Source organism: Pipistrellus hanaki, assembly GCF_964339955.1.
Source record: "Pipistrellus hanaki genome assembly, chromosome: 15".
Taxonomy (NCBI): domain Eukaryota; kingdom Metazoa; phylum Chordata; class Mammalia; order Chiroptera; family Vespertilionidae; genus Pipistrellus; species Pipistrellus hanaki.
In genome coordinates this window covers 22,304,038-22,330,504 of record NC_140517.1, presented here as the reverse complement: position 1 = coordinate 22,330,504, position 26,467 = coordinate 22,304,038, and the positions used below count along the sequence as shown (strand labels likewise).

The 26,467-nt window shown below is 41.3% G+C and overlaps 1 protein-coding gene across 2 annotated transcripts in view; it reads right to left on the bottom strand.

Annotated features, from left to right (window-relative positions):
• The window catches only part of CDH13 (cadherin 13), a 998,364-nt gene that overhangs the window by 773,031 nt on the left and 198,866 nt on the right, over positions 1-26,467 (bottom strand). For both annotated transcript variants that reach the window (XM_084905563.1, XM_084905564.1), the window contains exon 2: positions 4,719-4,830. In XM_084905563.1, the coding sequence (XP_084761689.1) occupies positions 4,719-4,830 (112 nt within the window). The remainder of the gene's footprint in view (positions 1-4,718; positions 4,831-26,467) is intronic.

Sequence of the window (26,467 nt, the reverse complement as noted above, 5' to 3'; positions counted from 1 at the left end):
TTAGGATGCCTATATGATTAGGTGTGTATAATAGCATGAAGTAGAAATGATGTATGTCCCTTATGAGCTAAGGTGGTTACACATGTGTGGTGTCTTCCCATACTCTTTTCTTAAAAATATTTTTATTAATTTCAGAGAGGAAGGGAGAAGGAGATATAGAGACATCAATGGTGAGAGAAACATTGATCGGCTGCCTCCTGCACACCCCACACTGGGGATGGAGCCCTCAACACAAGCACATGCCCTGACCAGTTGCAATGTGACCTCCTGGTTCATAGGTTGGTCCTCAACCAATAAAGAGTATGGAGCCAAACCCCCATACTTTTATATTGTTCTCCTGGCTTGCAGCTTGGAGGTAGAAGAGTGATTGGCAGGAACAAATGGCAGGACCAAGTTAGAAGTAAGATGGGTCCGCAAGTTCCCACTTGGAGGGCAGCCATTTGGAGGAGAAGTACCCAAAAAAGCAGCCCAACCTGCATCCACATAACCTGAATGAAAAATAAACGTCTATTCTCTTATGTTACTGGGGTTGTTTGACACCAAGCCTATTCTGAGTAATGCATGTCCTTTATTAAGTGTAAGTTCTTATAAGTTTGCATTTTAGGTGAACTCAGGTGTGGCTATTTCCCTCTGTGTATCTGTGTGGTCCCAGAGGAGTGATCCATGAAGGATAAACAAGGTGGAAGAAAAGTGCTGACCTGATAGTGGCTGGGGGCCAATGGTTGTCCTTCACTGGTAGTTGGAGATGTCTCCCACTAACAAAGGCTAGAGGATCATGATTTCCCTAGCAAATAAGATGATCATAAGTCTGCCCCCTATGCAGGAGGTCTGTCTCAGCTGACAGGGAAAAGCAGAATGTGCTGTCCTGTATTCTCCATCATACCAGATAGGGGCTTATTACTTGGTATTTTTCCCTATCAGCTGGGTGGCTGGTCAGATTTCCAGGCCAGCTATTCTTCTGGAGCCTGAGTGTCACCTGGGAAACTAACACCATAGACACTATCCAAATCTCATGGTGCCAATATAGTGGGCACACCAACCCATGTTAGATAGTTTTAGGTGTTGAAGCCTCTTTCCATAAATTTATCACATATGCTCCTTGAGACCAAAGACCTGGAATGGATGTCTCCTTCCTGAGTTTCTGCTTTCTAGGCTATTTTCCCCTTTTTTTGTTATACACATCAAATAGGGGAATAACCACAGATATTTTCCCAGCTCACCTTTCAAGACTGAGATGAAGCCAGTAAAGTTTTGCCTAAGTTATCATGAGATGGGGGCTTTGCTTTACACAGTGAGAGACACCATGAAAGTGATCCCCTGGTCACATTAAAGGAAACAGTGGGGTGCCATGTTTTCATCTAGAAGCTTGTTGAAAATGGCCTTTTAAAGACGAAAGCAAGTTTAGTTAGCGGAAAGGAGAGTAGAATAAAGAGTTACTGGGATGTGAAGAAAATAAAAGGCTTTAGAACAACTGAAGAAAAGATGTATTGAAGTGAACAGTGAATAAAATATTAGGGAAATAAAAGGAGAGGAGGTGACCATTAGTAACAGTTAAGGTAGAAAAAGATAAGTCATTGAGAATTGAGGAGAAAGATGAAAAAAGATAAAAGAATATAGTACTGTCTGAACAAAAAGAGCAGGGAGCTGTGGACAGAATAAACATTCCTTATAATTTGCTAAAAGCTGAACACAGAACTAGTGAAATATGAGCAGATGTATGGGCTATGAGCAGATGTACTAGGTCTGTCAGGCAAGGAGACAACACTATCAGACAACTTTATAAAATAATGAAAATTGTGGACAACAGTTGATTATGCTGTGTTTATACCTTCTGGAAATTCACAATGATTGGAAATCAAAGCTCTTTAATAGGGCAAATATAAAGCAAAACTGGAAAGAGAAAATTATATAAGCCCAAGATAATGTTAGAAACCTGATTTCTTTTAATATCTGTTATTACTTATAATATCAGATTGTATTTATATATCACTAAAATATTCATTTTCTGGATCTCAACCTCAATTATGTAAGTATGTTAACACTTTTTGGTCTTGTTTGATCTTTTTCCATTTTCATCCAGATGCTGGCCTTCTATAAATATAGTGTTCATGCTAACAGTACTCATCACTCAGTTTCTTAATCACATTTTTCAGAGACAGAAGGGTCTTGTGTTGAATTATGAGGAAATGCATGAGAGAACTGAGGATGAGAGAGGAAAGAGGGAGGGGGAGGCATGGAGAGGGAGAGAGACTTAAAATGTTACTTGGTTAGGAAAAAAGTTCATTCAGTATCTTGAGTTTGTATTTCCTCTTGCAAGTGGAATAGAGCAATTTCTTCTACAACTTCTGTAAATCCAGACTTTCCAAACAATATCCAACAGGCCATCTCCAATCTATAAAAACTTTCTTCTTCATTTAGGCACAATTAAACATAATCACAAGGTCTATACTCATAACCTCTGTCCATTGCTTTGAGATGAACTCAAAAGTACCTAACTAGATATGCTCCATGTACTTTTCCACCCTTATAATACATATGGACCTACAGTTTCACTGAGAAGGGGTAGTCAGACTTTGCTGACTATAATTCACACACAAATTCACATATAAATATTTAAAATTCTCAATTCCAATATCACTGACTTTTCCTGAATGTGCTATCATTGATAATCATACCAGTTCTATGTACCATTTACTAGCTTACACAGAACCAACAACCATAACCCACTTAATTACTCAGGGATTGAAAACACACACACACACACACACACACACACACACACACACACACCAGTGATATTGGAATGTACAGTATGGCTTACTTTAAATTAAAAAGATCTCCCAAAGTATGATTGTTTCCAGCTTCTCAGCAGTGAATTAAAAGCGGTTTGGTGTAGTGAAGATTAGAAAAGCAATCACATTTACTAGCATGAGCCTGCTTTGCATATCAACACTATTAATTTCCATACTCATGATGGCTTCACATTTCCACATGTGTTAATATAGATACCATTTGGAGACGATCACTGAAAAAAAAAGAGGTGTGTGTGTGTGTGAAAGAGAGAGAGAGTGAAGAAGAGTAGCTGAGACAGATGAGAGGAAACCCAGAAAAATGGTTCTCATAAACCAAGTTTTGTTTGAAATATATTGATTCTGATTAATAGCAAAATCAAAAGACAAATGAGGGTTTCTGATGGTCTGACCCAGGAGTCATACTCAGGGATCAAATGAATATGAAATCACATATTGGAATTCACTTATTGTGCCAGTCCTGCACCGTGTCATTACAGACTCTAATTATTGAAATGATTTCATTGGCGTAATTGCATCAAGATGTGCCTGGGCTTCACCTTGGATAGCTCCCTTGATGCTCGACATTGCATCTTCATTATTGTGTTCCTTTCAACTCTTAAACTGTGTTCCGGCCTCACAGAACAATCTAATCAAGCAGACTGTCGTTTTTTTAACTGTCTTTAAGCATGCCAGCCACAGCACAGGAATGAAGGAATGGGGGCCAGCCTCGAAGGCAAACCTGAGGCCAGGGAGGCAAATGTACAATTATCTTTCCTGAAAGGACCTCAGAGCAGCTGATCAAATTACTACACTGTTTTCATATTCTTCATTCCAAAGTGTTAAAGAATAGTGCTCAAGAACCCACAATTAAATGGTTATTTGTCTACCATCAGTGGTAAATTCTACTCTGCTAAAGCTATTTTTGTTATGAGTTTAGCAATGTATTCCATGCTGTCATAAAGATTAAACAATATAATATCAGTATTAAATAACATAAAGAGATTATAACCACAGATATGAGCATATTTTAAGGAAATTAAATGGAATTTAGGAGGATTTGAGTTTAATCCACAAATAGCCAGTAGAGGTTTTGACTCTTTTCTGAAAACCATCTTATTAGCCTTAAGAAATATAATACCCAGTGAAATAAGTCAGTCAGAGAAAGACAAATGCCATATGATCTCACATATATGTGGAATCTAATGAACAAAATAAACTGATGAACAAAAAAGAACCAGATTCATAGATACATGGTACAGATTGACAGACGTCAGAGGGGAGGTCAGAGGGGTGGGTGGTATAAAAAAGAAGGTGAAGAGATTAGCCAAAGAACATATATGCATAGACCATGGACACAGACAACAATGTGGTTATGGCCAGAGGGAGAGAAGGGTGGGGTTTGGGTGGAGAGGGGCAAATGGAGGTGGGGGAAGAAAGGGGAACATCTGTAATAATGTAAACAATAAAAATAAAATTAAAAAATAATAAGGATTTTGAATCTCTATGCCTAAAAATTTCCAGAAACCAACATCCTGCTCTCACCATTATTTTGATCTAATGCTGTGAACAACTTAGTACAGATAGGACAGTGATCCACACGAAGGTTCTGCTCTCAGGGATCTGCCAGGCGAAACAAACTTCATTTCCTTTGCACAGAATAATACTCACATTGGAAGGTAGCAGTCCCCTTTTGTAGGAGTGGTTGGAAAACACTCACCAGTGATCAAATACTAGATACACATAACTCTGTTCACCTCTAAGCTGGCAAGACCCTAATTCAAGACCATCCACTCTAGATCAAGCAGAATGAGAATAATGGGTAGAAAAATCCTAAATGTAAGGAATACCACATCCTGAGACATATTAACAGACATTGATGAATTTAAATATGAGAAGAGGCCAGAAATATCAAGTGGCATTGCTTACAGTTCAGAATTGCCTGGTCCTCGATGAATTCCACTGGCTGATTGATATGGAACACTTTCTGCTGAAATCCAGGAGTACAGTCCAAATTGTCTGCAGATGTTAGCAGCAGCACCTGAGAACAGCAAAGCCATCAATATTTTAACATCAGTTCATGTGTTGGGCCTGCTACCTTGTACCAGATCTGTGACTTTTAGAAATGAGCTGAGGATTTAATTTCATTTCCCAAATGAAGAGGTAAGTTGATGCTTCTCCTGTGGTTGCCAACAATTTTGTTTTGGCAATGAGATTTGAAAAACGTGCAAATGGGAATAGCTGCACCAGTTTCCATTCAGTAACAGTCAAAGAAATAAGTCAGATTTTTACACCTGCTAAGACTCTCACCACAGTTTCCATGTGTGAAATTTCATTACAAAATCTGCCGATTTTCTATAATGCCTGAGTTAAAATCGCCTTCACTTTCATAGATGTGAGGAGCAATGTCATCTGTGAAGAGGAGGAAAACTAACCATCCCATTGGAAGTTACTTCTAAAAGAATTCTAGGGTCCACTAGACCTTCGCAGTCCAAGATGATGACCACACATAGCTTCAGAGCCCTTAAAATGTAGCTGGGCCCAAACCGGTTTGGCTCAGTGGATAGAGCCGTGGCTTGCGGACTGAAGGGTCCTGGGTTCGATTCCGGTCAAGGGCATGTACATTGGTTATGGTCACATCCCCAGTAGGAGGTGTGCAAGGGGCAGCTGATCAATGATTCTCTCTCATTGATGTTTCTAACTCTCTATCCCTCTCTTCCTCTCTGTAAAAAATCAATAAAATATATTTTTTTTAAATGTAGCTGGGCTGAAATGATCAGTATAAAATACATGTTGGATTTTGAAGGCTGAATACCAAAAACAAAAATAAAGTGAAATATCTAACTCATCACTTTTGTATGAATTACACATTAAAATTATAATATTTTATAGGTTGGACTAAATGTTATTAAAATTAATTTGACCACATCTTTTATTTTTGTAAATTTGGCTATTGGAGCATTTAAAATTTACAATTGCTTCCAAAGCCTCAGCTTTGCCTTTGAAAGTCCTTGGAACATGCCAAAACCGGTTTGGCTCAGTGGATAGAGCATTGGCCTGCAGACTGAAAGGTCCCGGGCTCAATTCCGGTCAGGGCATGTACCTTTATTGCGGGCATATCCCCAGGAAGGGGTGTGCAAGAGCCAGCTGATTGATGACTGTCTCATCAATATTTCTAACTCTATCCCTCTCTCTTCCTCTCTGTAAAAAAATCAATAAAATATATATTTTAGAAAGTCCTTGGAACACTTCATCCAGGGGTGAAAAACTTAGGATATATATTTTGGAACATAAGATGGCACATCCCTGAATGAGGGATAATTTAGTAAGTAAGAAATAGTTGTAGGTTTAGTAGGCAAAGACTTTAAGTTCCTGTGAAGTTAGGGATCACCTCTCTTTCTAAGCACCTACCACATATACAGGCTCAGAGAAGATACTCTATATACTCAAATTATGACTGGTAATGTTTTTCATCCCTTACTATGCAGCACTGTGCTAAATTTGCTAGTTGTATAATCTCCTTTAATCTCCACAAGCTCTGCAATGTACCCAGTATAAGATACATTTTTATAGACAAGGAGCCTGGCATCTTAGCACAGTTAACAATGCTTGCCCAAGGTCATCCATTTAGGATACAGAGCCGGAGTTTGAATCCAGGTTTAAGGGTTCACTGTCGGAGCCCCTCTTATATCCCTCAGGCTTCCCGAGTGGTGTGGGACTTTGCATTATCTTCCTTGAGATATCTCTGTGACCTGTATGTAGGAGGCTGCTTTACCTTAGCCTGGTCCCAGGAGAGGGTTTGGGAAATTCACAACCCCAAGAGCAGCCTGTGACCAGAACTGACGAGAGCTGGTGCCAAATACCCCAGCTCCCTCCAAGGCCCCTTAGGTGAGATAGCAGTTTCCAAGTGGACTTGAGCTCCAGTTGCCCACAGTATCTGTCTTAATCATGCACCTTCCATTTGCTGTCTTCTCTCCCTGGGCTCATTTCCTCATCTCTGTTGGTATTTTTCTGACATCACCTTACAAATAAAGCTATTTGCTCTCAAATCTTTGACTAGGCATTTGCTTCTTAAGAAACCAAAATTTGATACCAGAACACAATTAACCACTGCACACAGGTTGTTGAAGGAAGCTCATTACCATCCCCACCAGCAAACTCAAAGGAGTGTACAAAAGGTTGGGAGCTGTGGAAGCAAGGCTTCTCTCTAAATACCAGCCTCTGAAATGCACTGAACCTCAAGGAACAAGAGCAACCATCAATCTCTGGAGGTTCGCAGTGCAGTGGCCTGAGAAACATCAGAGAAATTGCAACGGGAGAGTCATCACCCTGACCAACATCATCTTTCTAAAATCAAAGGGGGAAAGATGCTGCAGCCCAGTGTCGGTGCAGTCCTGCTTGTAAAATGTCCCCTTGCTTTGAGAGCTGGCTCTGGTTAAATCACTGCTGAGGCAGTCATAATGCTGACAATCCAGTGGCACACACAGAATGCAGATTCAGGACTCAAAATAATTAGCTGGAAAATTTGCAAGCAGAAGATCTATAACTGGCCAACATTAATTCAGTTAAACAGCAAATGGTCAAAGGTTGCCTCCAGGCACCCTGTGTCTACAATTATACATTAACCTTTTAATCAGCTAATTCTGCTCACAAATCCCAGACCAGTAAACTAGCCATCCCTTAGGACCATTGGAGATGATGTTTCTCCAGGGAGCCCGAGTGTAAGAATCCAGAACTGATTGAGAGTCTGGGTGAGTCTCCCATTCTTGTCTCTCTGGAGCTCACTCTGTCCTCAATCCTAGGGAGGTTCTATTTGGGATTCCTTTGTAGTCATAAAGGAAAAATAAACCTTTTCCAATTGTTGATCCTCAGGGAGGGTGGGAATGGTGGGAGGCTCCAGCTTTGTTTTTGCAAATTCTTGGGTCACTTAATTGACCAGTCAAAATTCAGGCTAAATGCTTAATAATATAAAGGCATGCAGCATTTTCACGGGCAAGGTGTGACTTAGAGAGGTAAGCACTAGTCGAGTAATTAATTCGCTCACCCCTCCCTGCAATTACCCATCCACTTGTTTCCTATACTCACTGAACTCAGAGAGCACTGGCCAGGGTTGGTCATGGGGCTCACTGAGAAGCAGTCAGTGCAGCAGTCAAAGCAACAATCCCAGAGTCACTTTAATGGTTCAAATCTGGGCTCTGTCCTTTACTGATTGGATGGTTTGCATTTTTCATGGTCCCTCTCTGTCTCAGTTTTCAAATCTAGAAAAACATGGGAAATAAGATGTGCACTGGGAGGGGCTGTGGATTCAGTGGGCGGCTCCAGGTAAAGCAATCAGTACCATGTGGAATGTAAGTTAAGTAGTCAGTGTGTGCTGACTGTCAGTGTGGACTAGAAAAGGTGAGAGGCAGTAACAAATCATAATTTAATTTATTGATTAAAATTCAATTTAACTTGGAAGGAAATTATAGGTCTTTTTGGGAATCTAATTTCATAAAGAGGGGTCAGAAACTAAAACATTCCTGCTTCCATCTCAAAGATGGGTCAGAATTAGCTGGGTAAATGAAGAGAAATATAAACTTGTCATTTTAAACAACAAGCTCTTATTTTTCAATTTAATTCCTTTGTGCCTCTGGGTTTTATGTAACCCATCTCTGAATTGACAAAACTGTGTTTAAAAAAGAATCCAGACTACCTGGACATACTTTTCCCGAAACCCTGATTAACATTTCCAAGATATATGCTGTGAGCAACATTCCAAATTTGTCTTTAATGCCATGGCAATAATGTTCTTTCCATGCGGTTCTTTTGTTCATTTATGCCTTGGCTTGCACCTCATAAACAAGAGGCAACCAATACATCTGTGGAAGCTCAGCAAAGATCAAATTTTATGATCACCAAAGGATTTCCATAACTTGAAAATTGCAATCAGTCTGCTTATGAAGACAGATTCATGTTCAGACAGACGGTAAGCACAGGATAGAGCCACATTGGTTCTGTATGAATCCCAATCTACCAGCTGTGACCCCAACCAAGTAACTTGGTAGTTCAGTTTCCTCAGAGGGAAAATGGGAAAATAATAGCATTATATATGTTATTATGAGGATTGAGTTAATATTGTTAAGAGCCTTATGTAATTACTAAATCAATGTTTACTCTTTTTATTATTATTAGTAGTAGTACTATCCTATCTAATAAAAGAGTTATATGCAAATCAACCAGCTACACCCACAAGTCACGTCCACCAGCCAATCAGGAGCGAGTATGCAAATTAACCAAGATGGCTGTAGCCACTGAGCAAGCAGGAGATTTGGGTTTCCCTGGCAATGGAGGAAAGCCAAGCTTCTTGCACACCCTGGCCAGCCCTGAACTCCATTTAAGGCTACAAAGTTTCAATTATAGAAGATTAATAAATCCCAGATACCAGGGCCTCCACTTGGGTTGCTGGGGGAGGGAGGGAGGAGGAGGGGGCAGTGTGGCCAGCTTGCAAACCACCACAGGCCCCTCACCCTGGCTGCCCCACACCCAACCTGATCTGGGACACCCTTCAGGGCAAACCAGCTGGCCCCCACCTATGTACCAGGCCTCTATCCTATCTAATAAAAGAGTAATAAGCAAATTGACCACCACTTTGACATATAAGATGTCTGCCCCAAGGTGGTCAAAGATGGCTGCCCCCATGTGGACACAAGATGACCACCAGAAGATGGCCAGCAGTGGAGGACAGTTAGGAGGGACCAGGTCTACAAGGGAGAGCAGTTGGGGGTGGGGGGCGATCAAGCCTGCAGGGGAGGGCAGTTAAGGGTGACCAGGCCACATAGGAGGGAAGTTGGGGGCAACTGGGCCTGCAGGGAAGGGAAGTTGGGGGGACCCAGGCCTGCAGGGGAGAGAGGTTGGGCAGGAGGGTGTGGGGGGGAAGAGAGGACCATGCCTGCAGAGAAGGACAGTTAGGGACAATCAGGCTGGCAGGGGAGCAGTTAGGCATAAAAAAGGCTGGCAGGGGAGTGGTTAGGGGGTGATCAGGCTGGCAGGCAGAAGCGATTAGGGGCAACCAGGCAGAGGCAGGCGAGCAGTTGGGAGTTAGCAGTCCTGGATTGTGAGAGGGAATATCTGACTGCCCGTTTAGGGAATCCCAGATTGGAGACGGTGCAGGCTGGGCTGAGGGGCAACCCCCCCATGCACAAATTCTGTGCACCGGGCCTCTAGTTTTTATATATTAGGTTTAAACTAATATACAGATTCACTGATATTCTTTAGAATAGACATTTATAAATATCATCAAAATATTACTTTTGTTGCTATTATAAAACTTTTCAGTTGTAGACCATGCTTAGAAATATTCAAAGGGAAACAGGAGAAACCCGAATCAGGTGGAAGATGAGGAGGGAGTCTGCATCTTAGGGTCAGTTGCACAATAAGCACATCAAATTCCATTGTGAGCTGAGGTGTGCTGCTGTGGGAGGACTCCATGCAGCCTTTCAAATGGGAGCTCAGAGCTCCGTCCTCTGTGCAAAGCCACTGCCTTAAATGTATGCATGGATAGCAAATCCTCACATCAAGCTCTTTATACCCGCTTCTCTTCTTAGCTCCTATTTCTTTGCTGCTATCCAGAGCTTTCTCTTTTAAACAGAAAAGGTTTTTGTTTGTCCTGACAAGTACTGATTCAAGAACATAGCCAATTTTGGAGTTTGCTGCCAAAAAGATGACTTTTTTATTTTTTTCTGTCCCAGAGTACAGGTTGCCAACTGGCAGCATATGGGATGAACCTGGCCAGCTGAGGTGGTTGATTTAGCCATGCCATCTGTCATAAACGTTAAATTATCATGTTATGTAGCATACACCTGTCTGAGCTACCCTTGTCCGCACCTCTCCCTATGCTACTGCTCCCACTCAACTACACAATTGTCTGGCCCTCTAGGCATGTGAGTTTGCAACTGTTTTAGACTTAGGAAATAGGCCCTTTAAGCAAAGAACTCTTGTTATGAGTCTCTAGTTTCTTGTCACAATAGTTCTGATAGCCGTGTGCTCAGTTGCAGTAATTTTTGCCACCTGAGGAAGCACTGGCCAATAGGAGGAGAAATGAAAGGATTTTCATTACCTCTAGGCCTGCCCCTTGAAAGGCCTTCTCTTCTCCATCTATGAAAATGGGTAGGAAGGACTTCTAAGCTGGCAGAGTCACCCAATAGAAGGAGGCCAAGTGTCAGCCACTGCTTAGAGGACAAGCACCTGGGAGAACTGCCCAACAAGAAGCCTCCCCACACAGGTGCAATCCCTGAGGCCTGGGGGTTTGCACAGCAGCTTGCCTGGCTGAGTGCACACCCAACAGGAAGGGGTGGAGAAGAGGGCCGTCTACACCAGACATCACAAATACACCCCAGAGGCCAGGGGCAAAACCTCTGAACTGAAGAAATGCTTCACACAACTGTAATCAAATAGCCATAAATACAAAGAAACTTCTTGCCACAAATAATTATTTCAGCAGGCTGTGGACAACCTTAGAGCACATCCTCTTTTAAGTCAGCTCCAAAATGGGATTTTCCAAACGAACTTGCTAGTGTCTCCTGGCCCCTAGTTGTCCTTCTTTCACTGACTAACTCACTTTTTGCTATCAGCGTGGATGGACAGTTACTTTATCCTTGACACAAAACACCTTTCCTTTACCACTGTCCAAGTTGGTCTATTGGAATCAGCTTGGAGGGGTTTAGATTGGCAGGGAAGAAAGGCTACTGACTTGCAGGATATAAAAATGTTACAGCAATGTATTTTGATTGATTCTTTATTCTGCCAGTGATGAAAAACCCAGAGTTTTGAAAGGGTTTATCAAGACGCACTGCCCACAGGGAGAGCATGGAGAAAAGATGCATTTCAACACACACACAAACACACACACACACACACACACACACACACACACACACACGTGCATACATACACGCTCAGTGGCACTTATTCATACCCTCACTGTGTCAGCTCATGTCATCCACTCTCCCTCTGAACTGGAACTTTAAATGTTTTCCTCAGGAACACAGAGCACCTTCTTGGCTGTTACTGTAACTGACACTTAGAAATAATTATCTGGCCCTAGCTGGTTTGGCTTAGTGGATGGAGCATCGGCCTGAGGACGGAAGGGTCTCAGGTTTGATTCCACCCAAGGGTACGTGCCTAGGTTGTGGGCTTGATCCCCATTAGGGAATGTGCAGGAGGCAGCCAATCAATGATTCTCTCTAATCATTCATGTTTCTATCTCTCTCTCCCTCTCCCTCTCTAAAATCAATAATATATATTTTAAAAAATTATCAAGACTGCATTATAAAATTTATAAAATCCTCCATTAACCAAAAGGGGGGGGGGGCGGGTAGTGGGGTAATATTATGTAAGGAAAAATATCTTATAAGTAAATTACATCTAGAAAATTTTTACTTTACAAAATTAATTTTCATTTGTAATGCTAACAGCAAGACACCCATAAAAAACACACATGGTGTCTAAGACAAAGGAAAATCTTTTGGGCAAAAATAAAAAGGATCCTAAATAAATTATATAGAAAAGATTCCTTTATTAACTTTTGGTCAAGAATATGTTTGTATATTTTCAGAAAACAATTCCAAGACCATTTGGATTCCTGCAACAGAGAGGAATTGACAGGTCTGCTTCAATCATGAAGACAAGAGGAGAAACAGTCCAGAGATGGAAAACTCTGATGTCGCCTTGCCACACTCGCAGTCAGCAGCTGTGCATCACTGCAGGTTGCCTAGGACCAAACTAGAGAGGGTCGGACCTACATTGCCACCATGTGCCCACCATCCAGATATCATTGCTGACATATACACATAAAAAACTGTTGGACATTAAAATGGGGACCCAGAACTGTTGGACATTAAAATTGGGACTCAAACATTTTTTGTAATTATGTGTTTATTTCTAGTCTGCAGAGGCAAGATTTTAAAAGGAAATAAACGGGGGTGGTGGGAATAGATACAGTGTCAAAGAAGCATTTGAACAGACTGTCAAACTACAATGGGAAGGCAGGGGAGTTTGGTGGGAGTGGCTGTAAAAGATCAATGGAAGGACTTGTACGCATGCATGTAAGCATAACCAATGGGTACAAGACACTGGGGGAGGAGGGCAGGTGCGGCCATGTCCTGGGGGGTAGGGGAGAAGTCAATGGGGAAAAAAGGAGACATATGTACTACTATTTGTAATACTTCAAACAATAAAAAAAATTGGGGCAACCTCAAAATATACGTTGAGGCAAAGGAGCCAATATTAAAAATAATAATAATATTTCTGTGTTTCTTGCGGAAATGTTAGGGAAGAAAGCTTCTAATTTGGTAAGTCCTGATGAGCCTTCATTTACAATTTGAGATCCACATTCTAGACCTTATTTCTAAGTGAATGCTACTCAGTATCTTTTCCTCAAATTATTAAAAGGTAAGATGTATAATAATGGTCTCTCAAAGATGTCCTAATCCCAGACTATATTAGATTACATAGCAACAGGGAGTTAAAAAATCAGCTGACCTTAAAATAGAATGATTATCCTGAATTACTTAGATGTAATGACAAGGATCCTTGAAAATGGAAGAAAGAGTTGAATAATTAGAAAAGGAGATGTTACCATGAAAGCCAAGTCTCAGCGTTCTGGTGTGTGAAAGACACCAGAACACTGAGACTTGGCTGTCCTTGCTGGCTTTGAAGGTGTAGGAAGGGGCCACCAGCCAAGAAATGCAAGAGAGCTCTAGAAACTGGGGGAAGGAGGGTAAAACCCCTAAAGCCCCTAGAAAGAATGCAGCCTTGCTGACACCTTTCTTCCACCCCACTGAGACTCATTTTAGACTCATGGCCTTCAAAACTGCATGATAATCTCTGTGTTGTCCTCAGTAACTGGGTGTGTGGCACACAGCTCCAGAAGCCATGGGCAACTCATAGGGTCTTCCACAGTGCTGGCCCCACTGCAGTCACTCAGAAAGCTCTGGTTCCTTCCTTGGCTTGTCCAAATACAAATATAATTTTTTTTCTGGGCTGGGGCATAGGAGGACAAGAAGAAAGAAGTATAAAGGGAAATTGAGAGAGGGAGGAAGAAAGGGAGATGGGAAAAGAGCCATGGCTTTGGAGCCCTTCGACAAGGCCATCTGAAAACCATGATATAGAAATAGTAGTCTAAGTGCCCCATTCCTGAGTATAAATAGGCATAATCCCTTTTGTCTTAGAAATTGTTTCTTTCAAGTGATGGGGCATTTTGATCTGCTGTTATGACAGGTGGTCAAGTTCATTTTTTTCATTAATTCCTTTCATTAAATTTAAATTCTTTATTATCTTCCAGGGCTGGGCTAGATGCTCCAGGTGAAGAGATGAACAAATCCCTGGGTAAACTTATTATCTAAAAGGAAATGTAGATATACAGGCAAATAACATAATGTGATATAATATGATATGATATGATATGATATATGATATAATCTCTTATAATAGAAGGGCCGTGGCTGTCACTCTGTAATGTCATCACGACCAAATGAGCAGCAGCTCTCATGGAGGGTGGGGTAGGGTGGGAGCTACTACCCTGTTTCCCCGAAAATAAGACAGTGTCTTATATTAATTTTTTCTCCCAAAGTTGCGCTAGGTCTTATTTTCAGGGGATGTTTTATCTTTCCATGTGTTAGGTCTTATTTTCGGGGAAACACATAGTGGCAGAGAACTACTAGGCAGCAGGGGGCTATAGGTGGTGGCCGGGGGGGGGGGGGGCCCAATGAGTTATGGGCAACGATGGGCTGGGTGGGGCAGTCAGCTGAGGCAAGCAGAAGTGAGCTACTCCTGCAGGATTTCATGTGTGCTGGGCCTCTAGTATAATATAATATAAAAGTTTATATATATTGGGAATTAGGAAGCAGTACAAAGGAAAGATTCTCAAGCTAGACAACCTGGGTTCAAGTCACAATTTTACTGCTTAGTTGCTGCACACAGCAACTTTTCAATATTTAAAGGAAAATAGCAGAAATGTGACTGGGCAAGTTACCAAACTTCTCTGTGCCTTAGTTTCCTCATTTGCATAATACATCCAATAATTTTATCTGCACTCATTGGGTGTGAGATTCAATGAGTTAACATAAACCAACATGTTTAGGTAAAGTAACTGGTTCATAATAAGTGCTACTTGCTACCATTTATTATTACTTAGATTAATGTAGAGGAGTATATATAAAATGTTATGAATACACATAAGAAGGAACAACACACTCTTTAGCTGAGAAGAGAAACTGGGACAGAGCCACAGATATTGTGAAGATGACTGACATTTTTCAAGTGGCAAAGAATTAGGAAGCATGTTCCACCAGGGGGATGGTAAATGTAAGCACGGAGGCATGCCCGTTGAAGAAGCAGGGAGCAATTTGGCAGGGATAACAAGCTCTGGGCTGTTTTCAAGACTATTTGAAAATGTTTTGTCTTCTCAAAATAGGATTAAATTGCCTAGGCATAACCTCCTCAAGTCTGTCTAAACAGAGCCAAAATAACCCACTCCATGAAATCACAATTTTGGGCTAAATGGAATTTAACTCTTTACTATTGATATTCCAGGATTAATCAGCTAGACTCAGTTGGTTACTTTTAAAAGAAAGATAGAGTTTTATAAGAATTTTAATTATTCTAATTAGGAAGATCTGGTTGGCTGGCCCCTAGTAGAAACAGGAGGCTCTACGTGCCCTAACGTTGGTGATATTTATGTCTACTTAGGAAATTTTAGTGATTAGATTAATGGTGCCAAATGCCAGGTAAAACCTGCTTCCCTTAAGTTAAACAAAGGAGTCCCTCCTTATATGAAACACTCTTGGGTGAGATTTAGCAGCCTCAGGAAGTTAAATTATGCAAATATTAAATGCCTACTGTGTGCCATTCCCTGGAAGACTTGTCTCTACATAAAACCTTCATTTATGGAGATAATGGTTAGGAGACTTACTAAATGAATAGGAATGAGGTTTGGGATCAGCACACTAGAAGATTGGTGCCTGAGTGTGTTGCCTGGGCCAATCTCCCAACTCCCAAGTCGGGCACTACTGCAGTGAGCAGGTCTCTAAGAACTAAAACTAGCCCCACAGAGTGTCCACAGTGTTTCCACATTCCACTCTGAAGCTGCACCTACACTGTAGGAACCTGGTGAACGTGAAGCCAAGCAGAGATGGGGAATGCAGAGGAGTTAATGTTCCTGGCATAGCCCTCAACACTGAGAAATGGCAGTTGGCTAAATGCCCCATCTGCCTTCTTTCAGATATATATATATGTGTGTGTGTGTGTGTGTGTGTGTGTGTGTGTGTAAAATATATAATATAAAATATGAAATATACATTTAATGAACTATTATTCAGCAACGAGAAAGAAAAAAAATCCTGCCATTTGTAACATGGATAGATCTTGAGGGCATTATGCTAAGTGAAATAAGCCAGACAGAGAAAGACAAACATTACATAGAATCACTTATATGTGGAATATTTGTATATTTTTTAAAGTCAAGCTCATAGAAACAGAGAGTAGAAAAGTGGTTGTTAGGGATGAGGGAAACAGGGAGAGGTTGGGAAGAGGATACAAATTGTAAGCTATAAAATAAATAAGGTCTGAGGATCTGATGTAAAGCATGGTGGCTATGGTTGATACCACTGAGTCCTACGGTTGAGGATTGTTCAAGGGTGTAACTGAAAAATAAAAATAAAGGACAGGATCTATGTGTGAAGTAATGCACATGTTAACTAACTAGATAACTAGATAGGGAGAATCATTTCAGGATGTATATGTGTGTCCTATCACCATTATGTACATTTTAAAAATCTTACAACAAAGTTGTTTGTTAATTTATATCAATAAAGCTGACATTAAAACAAAACATTCCGATGACCAAGAGGGTGTAATTCCATAATCATTTACATTTAGGCAATGCTTATGTTTGAAATCGGGAAAGTGTAAACGAAGACCTCACTGAGGGTCAATAGTTACAGATACAATCCTGAGGTTGTGTCAATTTAACAACTAGACGGTGACCTTTTCTTGCTTAGAAGTAATTATCAGATCCTGCCTGGCTTTGCTGTGAAGTGGAACATTTTATTCTAACTGCAAATCTCAACACTTTCTTCTCTGCTAGACATTAGACAAGATGTCAGGTTTGTCATCATGCAGGAAGCTTTTTATTAATTATCTTTCAGAGGCAAAGTCCTTTTGTAATTTATTTTTTCACACCAGGAAAATTCTCCTATTGAACTAAATGTCTATCTGGTTAAATTATTTTTTCTGCTAAAGGTTCTGTCTTTGAAAGTTCCAGAAGAAAGTAAATAGCCCAGCAAAAATTGGTGTTGAAGTCAAAGAATTGATTATGTTAAGCAGAACACCACATAACCTCCCCGGGGAAGAAGTGAAAGAATTTACATCTTCTCTTTAAATCCTAACTGTTTGACTGCTCTTTGCCTGCCAATCAATCTTATTTTGAAGAACACACTCATTGATATAAGCAACTTTTATGAAGTGCCCACTATGTGTTTAAGTGTCAAGATATACACAAATTAACAAGACAAACCCCTTTTAGGAATACAGAGCACAGGAAAGACATATGTAAATACCTACTTTGCTGGTGGAAATGCAGACTGGGATAGCCACTGTGGAGAACAGTATGAGTTTCCTTGAAAAACTAAAAATGGAACTCCCATTTGACCCAGTGATCCCACTTCTTGCAATATATATATATATCAAGAAACCAGAAAGACCAATCAGAAAGGATATATGCATCCTTATGTTCATCGCAGCACAATTAACCATAGCAAAGATTTGGAAACAGCGTAAGTGCCCATCAGCAGATGAGTGGATTAAAAAGCTGTGATACATCTGCACAATGGAATACCACTTTGTGGTAAAAAAAAAAAAAAAAAAAGACAGTCAGAGAAAGATAAATATCACATGGCCTCACCGCTTTGTGAAATATAATGAACAACATAAACTGATGAACAAAAACAGATCCAGAGACAGAAGCATTGAACAGAGACTGTCTAATCTATGAGGGAAGGCGAGGTGAGGGGATAAGAGATCAACCAAAGGACTTGTATGCATGCATATGAACAAAACCAATGGACACAGACAGTAAGGGGGTGTGGGCATGTGCTGGGGCCAGGGAGAGGTCAGTGGGGAAAGGGAGAATCATATAATACTTTAAACAATAAAGAATTTAAATTAAAAAATATTTTAAAAAAGAACATTGATTGCAATGTAGAATACACTGAGGTAGAAAGAGAAAAATAGAAAACAATTAAAATAGCATTTTTACTGCTTTATATTTCTAGAATAGCAAGCAAGATAGTAATACAATGTCTAAATGGAACACAAGTTGGTATCAATTTCAAAGAAAAAAATAGAAGGAGGCCTTTCAGCAAATGTTTAATGACTGGCTCTCTAAGAAATAAAAGCTTTGATATGTAATGTTCGCCAATTTCCGTAGTGTAAATACTCTCAACATGGCTAACTTCAAGGCCAGGAGTCACCAGAAACAGGGTTGGGAAAGATTTGCACCGCTGGCTGACCTAAAGTGTGCTCCAGCAGACAGTGGGTATGCCAGTTCTTAATTCTGGTTGTTTGGGCCAAAAACTTTCCTGGATTTCTGCAGAGCCTTTATGAATATGAATATGACTATGACACCAAGTGGAGCTTCCCTCCTTCTAGGGGAGACTTTTTGTAATAGAGAATGGGGTTCCACTACATATAAATTAAAGCAGCCTGGAAAGCACTTACTAATGGTGCGCAATGGCCCACCATAATTTGGTTTTATACTAGTAGTAAAATAAAATATAATGAATCCTTGATTTGTGACTGTGTGTTATTTAAATGTTGCTTTTGATGTTTTACCCAGAGTCCTAGCTCAAATGATCAGAGTTTATCCTGCCTTCTGACATAATTAGGAAGATGCGCTTTGCTAAGCTGGAGGATAATCAACTTGACCTTGAAAGTTTGTCTACAGTCCTATACTAGTGTTCAGAACACAGATGTGGCAGCCACACTAGTCTCCCTCAACAGTCAAATATCAGCTACAGACTGCTCCAATCACACACATGCTCTAGCAGAGAGGGTGCAGAGTAGGATGGCCAACAGGCCCCTATGGCCACTTATTCTGTGTGAGTTCTTCAGAATAAGATTAATTGTCATGTAAAGGTGGCCTTTAGTTTATGGATTAATTGCTAATTGATAAATATCAAGGATTTTTAAAAAATAAATGCCTGTATTTGAAATAGCACCGGGACTGAAGTCAAACAGAGCAACATCCCACAGATGATAAGGATAACCCCCTGATGGGCAGAGCTTCACCTCCACACAACTAGTTCATGACCCTCCCTCTTTGACCCCAGCAACAAGTACCATTTGCCTTTTATTATACTAGTTGTGCTGTTGATTTCCTAAATTCAACTTAAAAGTGATTTCTGGTTTGCATTAATCTTTATGTAAATTTTTCTTACACCCAAACCTCTTCATTCTTTTATGTTACCTTCCTAACTTCCCCAGGCACCTGAGCTTCCATTCTGCATCTACCAGTATTCCTAGAAAAAAGTGTCCCTGAATGAGTCACAGAGCTGTCTCTTTTGCAGTGAAACTACCACCACCATGAAAAACTCTCCTGCCTTCTCCTCTGAAACTTCCCTGGTTCCGTCTTCTAAAGTGTGAGGAGCTGAATCAGTCTATTCCATTAAATTCATATTTTTCCCGAGTATCAGGCCCTTCCTCTAAGCCCACTTGTTCAAAGACACAGAAATTTTAGGGTGATAAAAGCAGCTTATTGCTGGTCTCCAAAGACTGAGGACAGCCTCTCCATCAACTTCACAGCAGTGTCAAAGGATCATCCTTCCCTCTTATCTCTACAATAGGCAGGCAGCCCCTTCAGACTGCCTCTCACTGAAAACAAATAAAAAAAGTAGATCCAGATACAAATATATTAAGTCACAACACCCCCAATACAATTTACATTAAATTTAGGTGCCGATAAGCTGTTCTCTTCTCTCCATCAGACAAATATTAATCAGGGTTGGGGCTAAGAAGAAAGAAAACATCTGAAGCAAAATAGATTGTCAGGAACATTAAATATTATTTTCTCATGTCTACTTGAGTCTGCAAGTTCAATTATCTGAAATTTCATGAGTCAGTCTTTCCAATATTTCAATTTAAGGTGGATTACTGCAATTGCCAAAGTTTCTGCTAATCCTACTGCTCTTTCAAAGTAAGTCTGATTTTTCTTAGGGGAAAATAGTATATCTCATCCATACTAAAATTTGGAGGAAAAGGATAATAAAAAATTATACAGTGTAAAATATGTTCACATCAAGGGCCTCCACATTTGGCTGGAGGGCTCCCTTGATAGTCAAGACATAACCTGTCAGCTACAGACTCTGTTCTAAGGGGGAAAGTTGGAGCAGAGAGGTGCATATTGTGATGGCCACAGTCCCCTGGGGCCACTCTATCCATTAGAAGGCAAGGGAGGCCAGCAATCAAGTGGGAGGTACTGACAGCCGGAGCTAAGGCCAGTGGGAAAGGGGCTAGGGAGGAGGGAGAACTAGGTCCCAGTCTTGGTTTTCCTGGGACTATCTGGGATTTTTAGCACATCACAGGAAACTCCTCTGCCCCAGATACCCTAGCCCAGCAGGGAACTGATAGAGCACTAAGACTGAGCCATTGGAGAAGAGAGGGATATAGGAATTAGCAAAAGTATGGGAGGGGTTAAAAAAAAAAAAGGGACACAGGGCATAGAACAACATCCCGGTAACTTTATCTCATCAAGGAACTAAAGGTCCAGGAGAGGGACAGTTTCCAGAAGGACAGAGAGAGCTGCATGGAGGGGACTCCCTGAGAGGAGCAAGGACCCCTAGAGAGGGACACAGCAGCCTGTAGAAACTTACTCTCCTCCCTTTCTCTGAGCTCTTATCCTTGTCCCCCACTGGCTAAAGCACTGACTGGCAATCACAGCCCACTGCCTGTTTTGGTAAATAAAGATTTATTGAAACACAGCAATGGCCATCTATTTACATTGCCTATGCCTACTTTTGTTACCATGGCTAGCTAGATATTAATAAGAAGGAAGCAAAAATAATCAGACATTATTAAGCATAGTCAGCTGGATAGCCTATTTGCTTCACCATGAAGCTACAGATTCACACACACACACACACACACACACACACACACACACACACCTGGGAGCCACCCATCTGTTCCCTGCAGTCACTGGGGAAAGAGATAAAACAAAAGGGGGAGGTAAACACATGTGCAACAGAAGTCAGTTTGACCATAGAGGCCTGCCAGTCTAAGCTAGGAAAAAGAGATTATTGGTGAGGGGGTGGCCCAATGTAAGTTGAGAAAAGTTGGGAAGTAGATTGGCTATTTTGAAAATAACCTAGCTTGGTTAAAACCCCAAGGAACAAAGAGTTAACTTTTATTCTCTCTCTATCTCCCTCTCTCTCCTCTCTCTTCTATCAGTAACACACTTGTCTTTTCATTCAACGTTCACTCACCCGGGAGTATATACCCATGTGGTTCTAGCAGCCACCAAGGCCCGTATACCATGCAGCTCTAAAGGACTAAGCTTTAATATGAAACAGAAATTCTGGACACTGGCCTTTGTCTTGCATTGATGAAGATAAGGTTGGACTTTTTCTATTGTGGGGTGGATGGAAAGGGACATTGGAAACCCAGGAGGGGAACTCCTTTGATTTTGTATCACAAATAAATCATCTTGCCAAGCCACAATCTCCCATGAGTGGTTCCATGAAATAATCTTCTCAAGATCCAGTGGAAGAGACTGATTTCAACTGAGCACACTTTCATATTGCAGTGACAAGAGTTGAGTGATTGTGACAGAGACCTTGTGGCCTGCAAAGCCTAAAATATATATTATCTTGCCCATTACAGAAAATAGTTTGCTGGCCCTTGGACTAAGCCCACTGGAAGCCAGGCGGTAGAGAAACACCATATAGGGCAGAGGGCAGGGTGGAGAAGCATAAAGAGTGGACCTGGAAAAACCAAGGAAGCTGCTCAGCACACCCCGCAGCTGTGACCTCAATCATAAACCTGGAGAACTACCAGGAGACCCTAGGCCCAAAACCAGAGGATCCACAATCACATGGAGAATAAACAGATCCATGAGCTTCTTGAGCAGCCCCCCCATGAATTAGGCTCCTACAGAAAAGGTGCCTTATGGAAAAACAGGATTTGAAAAGCCTAGTGGTACCAGACTCTTCATGATATTATTTGGGTAATTTTTTGTAGAAAGCTCAATATTTTTAATAATATTTTTAAACATCCAAAAATACTATAAATTTATGAATAGGAAGGATGTATGGGTTTGTGTATTCTTAGGAATATAGAACAATTAAATATTTCATAATTTTAAAAATCCATGTGACAAGAATTAGTTGAACACTTACTACTTCCAGGCCTATCCTAGACACTGGAGATATCATAGCAGAACAGATAGGTTTTTCTGCCCTCATGTAGCTTAATTCCAGTGGAGGAGATACTAGTGAACAGGTAGAAAATAAGTACAGGCTAATTTCAGAGTGTTAAATTCTATGGAGAAATTAAAACTGAGTGGTGGGGTAGAGGAAGGATATTAGAATGTGGTTGGGCAAACATCTTTAATGAGGAGAATGAGGAGGACTTAGGCCAAGGTCAGGAAGAGCATTGGAGGCAGAGGCAGTAGCAAGTACAAAGGCAAGGCTTTGGTGAAGGAATATGCCCACTGATGGGAGGGACTCCAGGGCAGCTGGGAGCAGTAAAGTGAGTGAGGCCAAAGAGCAGGATGAGGCCTATGGCCAGTAATGCTGTACAAAAAATAGTGAAAATAACAGATCTGAGTCTGTAGTCTTAGAAAAGCCTTCTTGCAAATTGGTCCCCAGCTGGAACCTGGGTACTTGTATTCAGGAGAGTCCCACTATCCCACCTCATAAGGATACCTTCACTAGGTCTAAACTGCACACCCTGTGGTTTATGCTGAGCAGTTCCTTCCCTCTGGAAGCCTGAAATTTCACTAATTTCCAGGCAGAATGTGCCTATAAGAGCAGCCCCCAGTTAAAACCTAGGGCACATAGTCTCTGGTGAGCTTCCCTGGTTGGCACCATTTCACATGCATCACAACTCACTCCTGGAGGAACTGGGGGCATCCTGTGGGACTCCACTCCCATGCCTGGCTTCCTGCAGAGTTCACCACAGGAACCTTTTCCTTTGCTGGTCTTGCTCTACATCCTTTCCCTGTAATAAATGGTAGCCATGTATATGACTATATGCTGAGTCCTGAGACCCCTGACACAACGACAGATGTGCATTTCATTTATTTTCTCGGTGCCAGAATCCAGAGGAAGCACTCCACACAGACTTCACCATGTACTCCTCTCCAGGAGTCTCTGTGGTGGGCAACCCCTTCCAGACATCACCACAAACGTTTTAAAGATGAAGTAATTAAGATGCTAAGATGCAGAGAGTTTCTGTATCTCCCTCAAGGTCATCCAGCCGAGCCCACTTGACAGAGTACCCAAGTGGTCTAACTCCTAGTCCTGAGACTAGCCCCAGGATCACCCATAGCACACACAGCCTGCAGGAAACTCAGGGATATTTTCGAATATTTGTTTGACTTCCACCACAAAGCGTTGCCCATTTTAAGACTTTCCTCTATTTTATCATGAGATGCTCCAGCAAAGCTCATTCAAGCTCCACCTCTTAATCTAGATCGTGAATTTGAGTCTTTGTTGTAAGAAAGAAGATTAAGATTTGGCAATAAGGTTTTTCAAGGGTGATAAATATCCCTTTAAGAGGACTGCATATCCATTGACAGAATGACTGTCCTAAAAATGAAAGTCACACTTGGAGAATGGAAGAGTGGGTTATGAAAATGCAAATTAGAATGATTTTATTGGTTGAGCAAATTCATTTCATCTTGTCACAAAGAAGTAGGAGGTTGGTAGGCCCCTATGAAGCCATGTCTCAGGTGTTATAGAATGCAGACACATTGCATTCCTGGCCACAGAATGGAGTGAGATGTTCGCTGTTCAAAGGCAGCAGTGAAAAATGCCAAGATGCTATCATTTGCATTATTCTAAAACTTATTTGTGTTCTTTTGAAGAAAAATATCTCTTTAGGCCTGGCCTCCTTTGTCAGGCCTAAAGACAAAGTGGGTTATGTAACTCAAAGTGGGTTACATATACCACTGTAGTATGTGGAATTATTTTAGGCAGCATACTCAGAAGAACATTTTTTTTTTACTTTAATAATTATATCCTTATTATAATGTTTACTTCTTATTTATAGTAAGCAATACTGACTTTCTATTTAGGGTAGTGACAGAAAACTTTCTTTCTAAATATACTTGTACCAAATAGTAAATATAAGTTAGTAATATGGTTATATATACAAGATTTGAGTTGGAGAAACTCTGAACTGGATAACTTATCTGGGAAGGTTTGTAGATAGGGATTTTCATCCAGAGATAGGAGAGTGAGATGAAGGTAAATAGGAGTCCAAATCAGAAGAAAGTAAAGCCACATTAACTGAGATCAGTGGTTTTCCAAGTGTGGTCTCCAGACCAGCAGCTTCTGCTTGGGAGCTTGTTATACATGCAGAGCCACAGGCCCCCCTCAGACCCACTGAGGCAGAAATTCTGGAGGTGGGACCCTGCACTCTGTGTTTTCACAGTCCCCCAGTGGCGCCTTAAGTTTGAGAAACATAGCAGTTTCACCATTCAACCATTCATTCTGTCAATAAACTCGAATGAAGAATCTTTTATGGGCGAGGCTCATATCTGCACTTAAAGCCACAAAGAAAAAAATCATTTCTAACATTTCACTAAGGCCACATGGCACATGCTGTGAGTGAATCATGGCAAATTCTGAAGAGCAGGGCCAAGCAATGAGGCTCTGCTGTGGTGAAGGCTCCAAGGGCTTGGAGCATGGCTTCCAGGAGTGTTTGCAGAGCAGACTTCCTGGGGTAACCAAGACATACACTCATTTTGTTGTCATACTTATCAAGCTGATGAAACTCTGGTCAAGCATTAAATGACCTCGGTGAGCTGGAGGCAAACATGCAGCCTGATCCCCATAGCCAGGCAGCCCTGGCCTCCTCCTCCATGTGAGCCGAGATCCTCAGAGCCTGGGGAAAGTTATGTCAGGAGACTGGATGAGGCCACTGGTCAATTCTGTCACAGCTGAGAAGACTGCAGAGCAAGAGTAAAGCCAGAAAGAGGACCATGCCACCTGACCAAGGGATACAGCAACTGGATTCACTCTTCCCAGGAAATTTACTGGGTGGGGCCCCCATTTGCAGCTTAATATGCAGCCCCTGCATTGAATTCAGATGCTGTGTGATCTTGAAAAGAGAGAAGAGACCAAAACGTACACAGTTCTTTCTCTGTGAATGTTGGAGGAGCATGAGCTGGTTAAATTCTATGGAGCTGCTGCCCAATGTGGAAGCCTCTGGCACTCATAAGATGTGCTGTAAGAGCAGACTGCCCACTGGTTTCAAAGGCTTGGTATAAAATGTAAAATGTTCTATTTGTAATTATGTATATCTTACATGTTGAAATGTTATTACTTATGTAACTGGTTAAAGAAAATATGTTACAATTAATGTCCCCTATTTCTTTTTTCTTCTGTTAATGTGGCTACCAGAAAACTTAAACTTATGTATGTGGCTCAAATTAGATTTCCATTGTCAACACTTCTCCAAAACTTTTTTTTAAAAGGCCAAGGAGTAACTACTTTAGAGATTGTGAGCCAATAGGCAAAATTGAAGACATTATGTCGGTACTTATATAAGCATTTAAAATGCAGTTGTTTAAAAATGTAAAAAGCACTCGTTGCATGTGCCTAAGCAAACAGTGCCAGCCTAGGTTTAACCCACAGGCCACAACTTACAGACCTCTATTCTTCTAGACCAGGGGTCCTCAAACTTTTTAAAGTGGGGGCCAGATCACGGTCCCTCAGAGAGCTGGAGGGCCGGACTATATGAACTACTAATTCCTACTGTAACACCTCGGCTGCGCTCACTGCCCAAAAAACCTGGCGGGCCGGATCAGACTCCTCTGCGGGCCGCATGTGGCCCGCGGGCCGTAGTTTGAAGACCCCTGTTAGACTCTATTCCTCTAGAATCTACAGGATAATGTTCTCAAAACAACTAGCATATAGCCCTGTGGAGCCCGCAGTTTCTATGGAGCTATCTGTGTGAGCAGACATCTATCAGATGAGTGATAACAATGAGCAAACTGAGGCTCAGACCCAAAGTTGATCAGCAGCAAAGAGGCAAGGTGGGACTTGAACAAAGGCAAATAGGGTTACAAAATTCATATAATTAATTATCTTCTTTAGCAGTGCAAGGTGCTTTGTATTTTCCCCTTTTCTCTTTTTTGGAGGAGTCTTTTTTATGGCTGCATGATCATGTCAGGTGGCCCGATAGTATGCCTGGCACTGAGTAGGTGCTTTGTGGATGGAGGGGAAAAAAAGCATAAAGAACTGGGACCTCCTGGCAGTTTTGAATCTCCCTCTTGCCTTTCCTTCAGCGCAAATGGCCAAAGGTTGAGTGTAGCTCAGCCATCCTGGCCCTGCTTTTCCTGCATGAGGCTCTGACCTTTAAATTCATTTGAAAGATACAAGCAGCCTGCCAAGTGGGGGCAGAGAGGGAGAATAAGACCT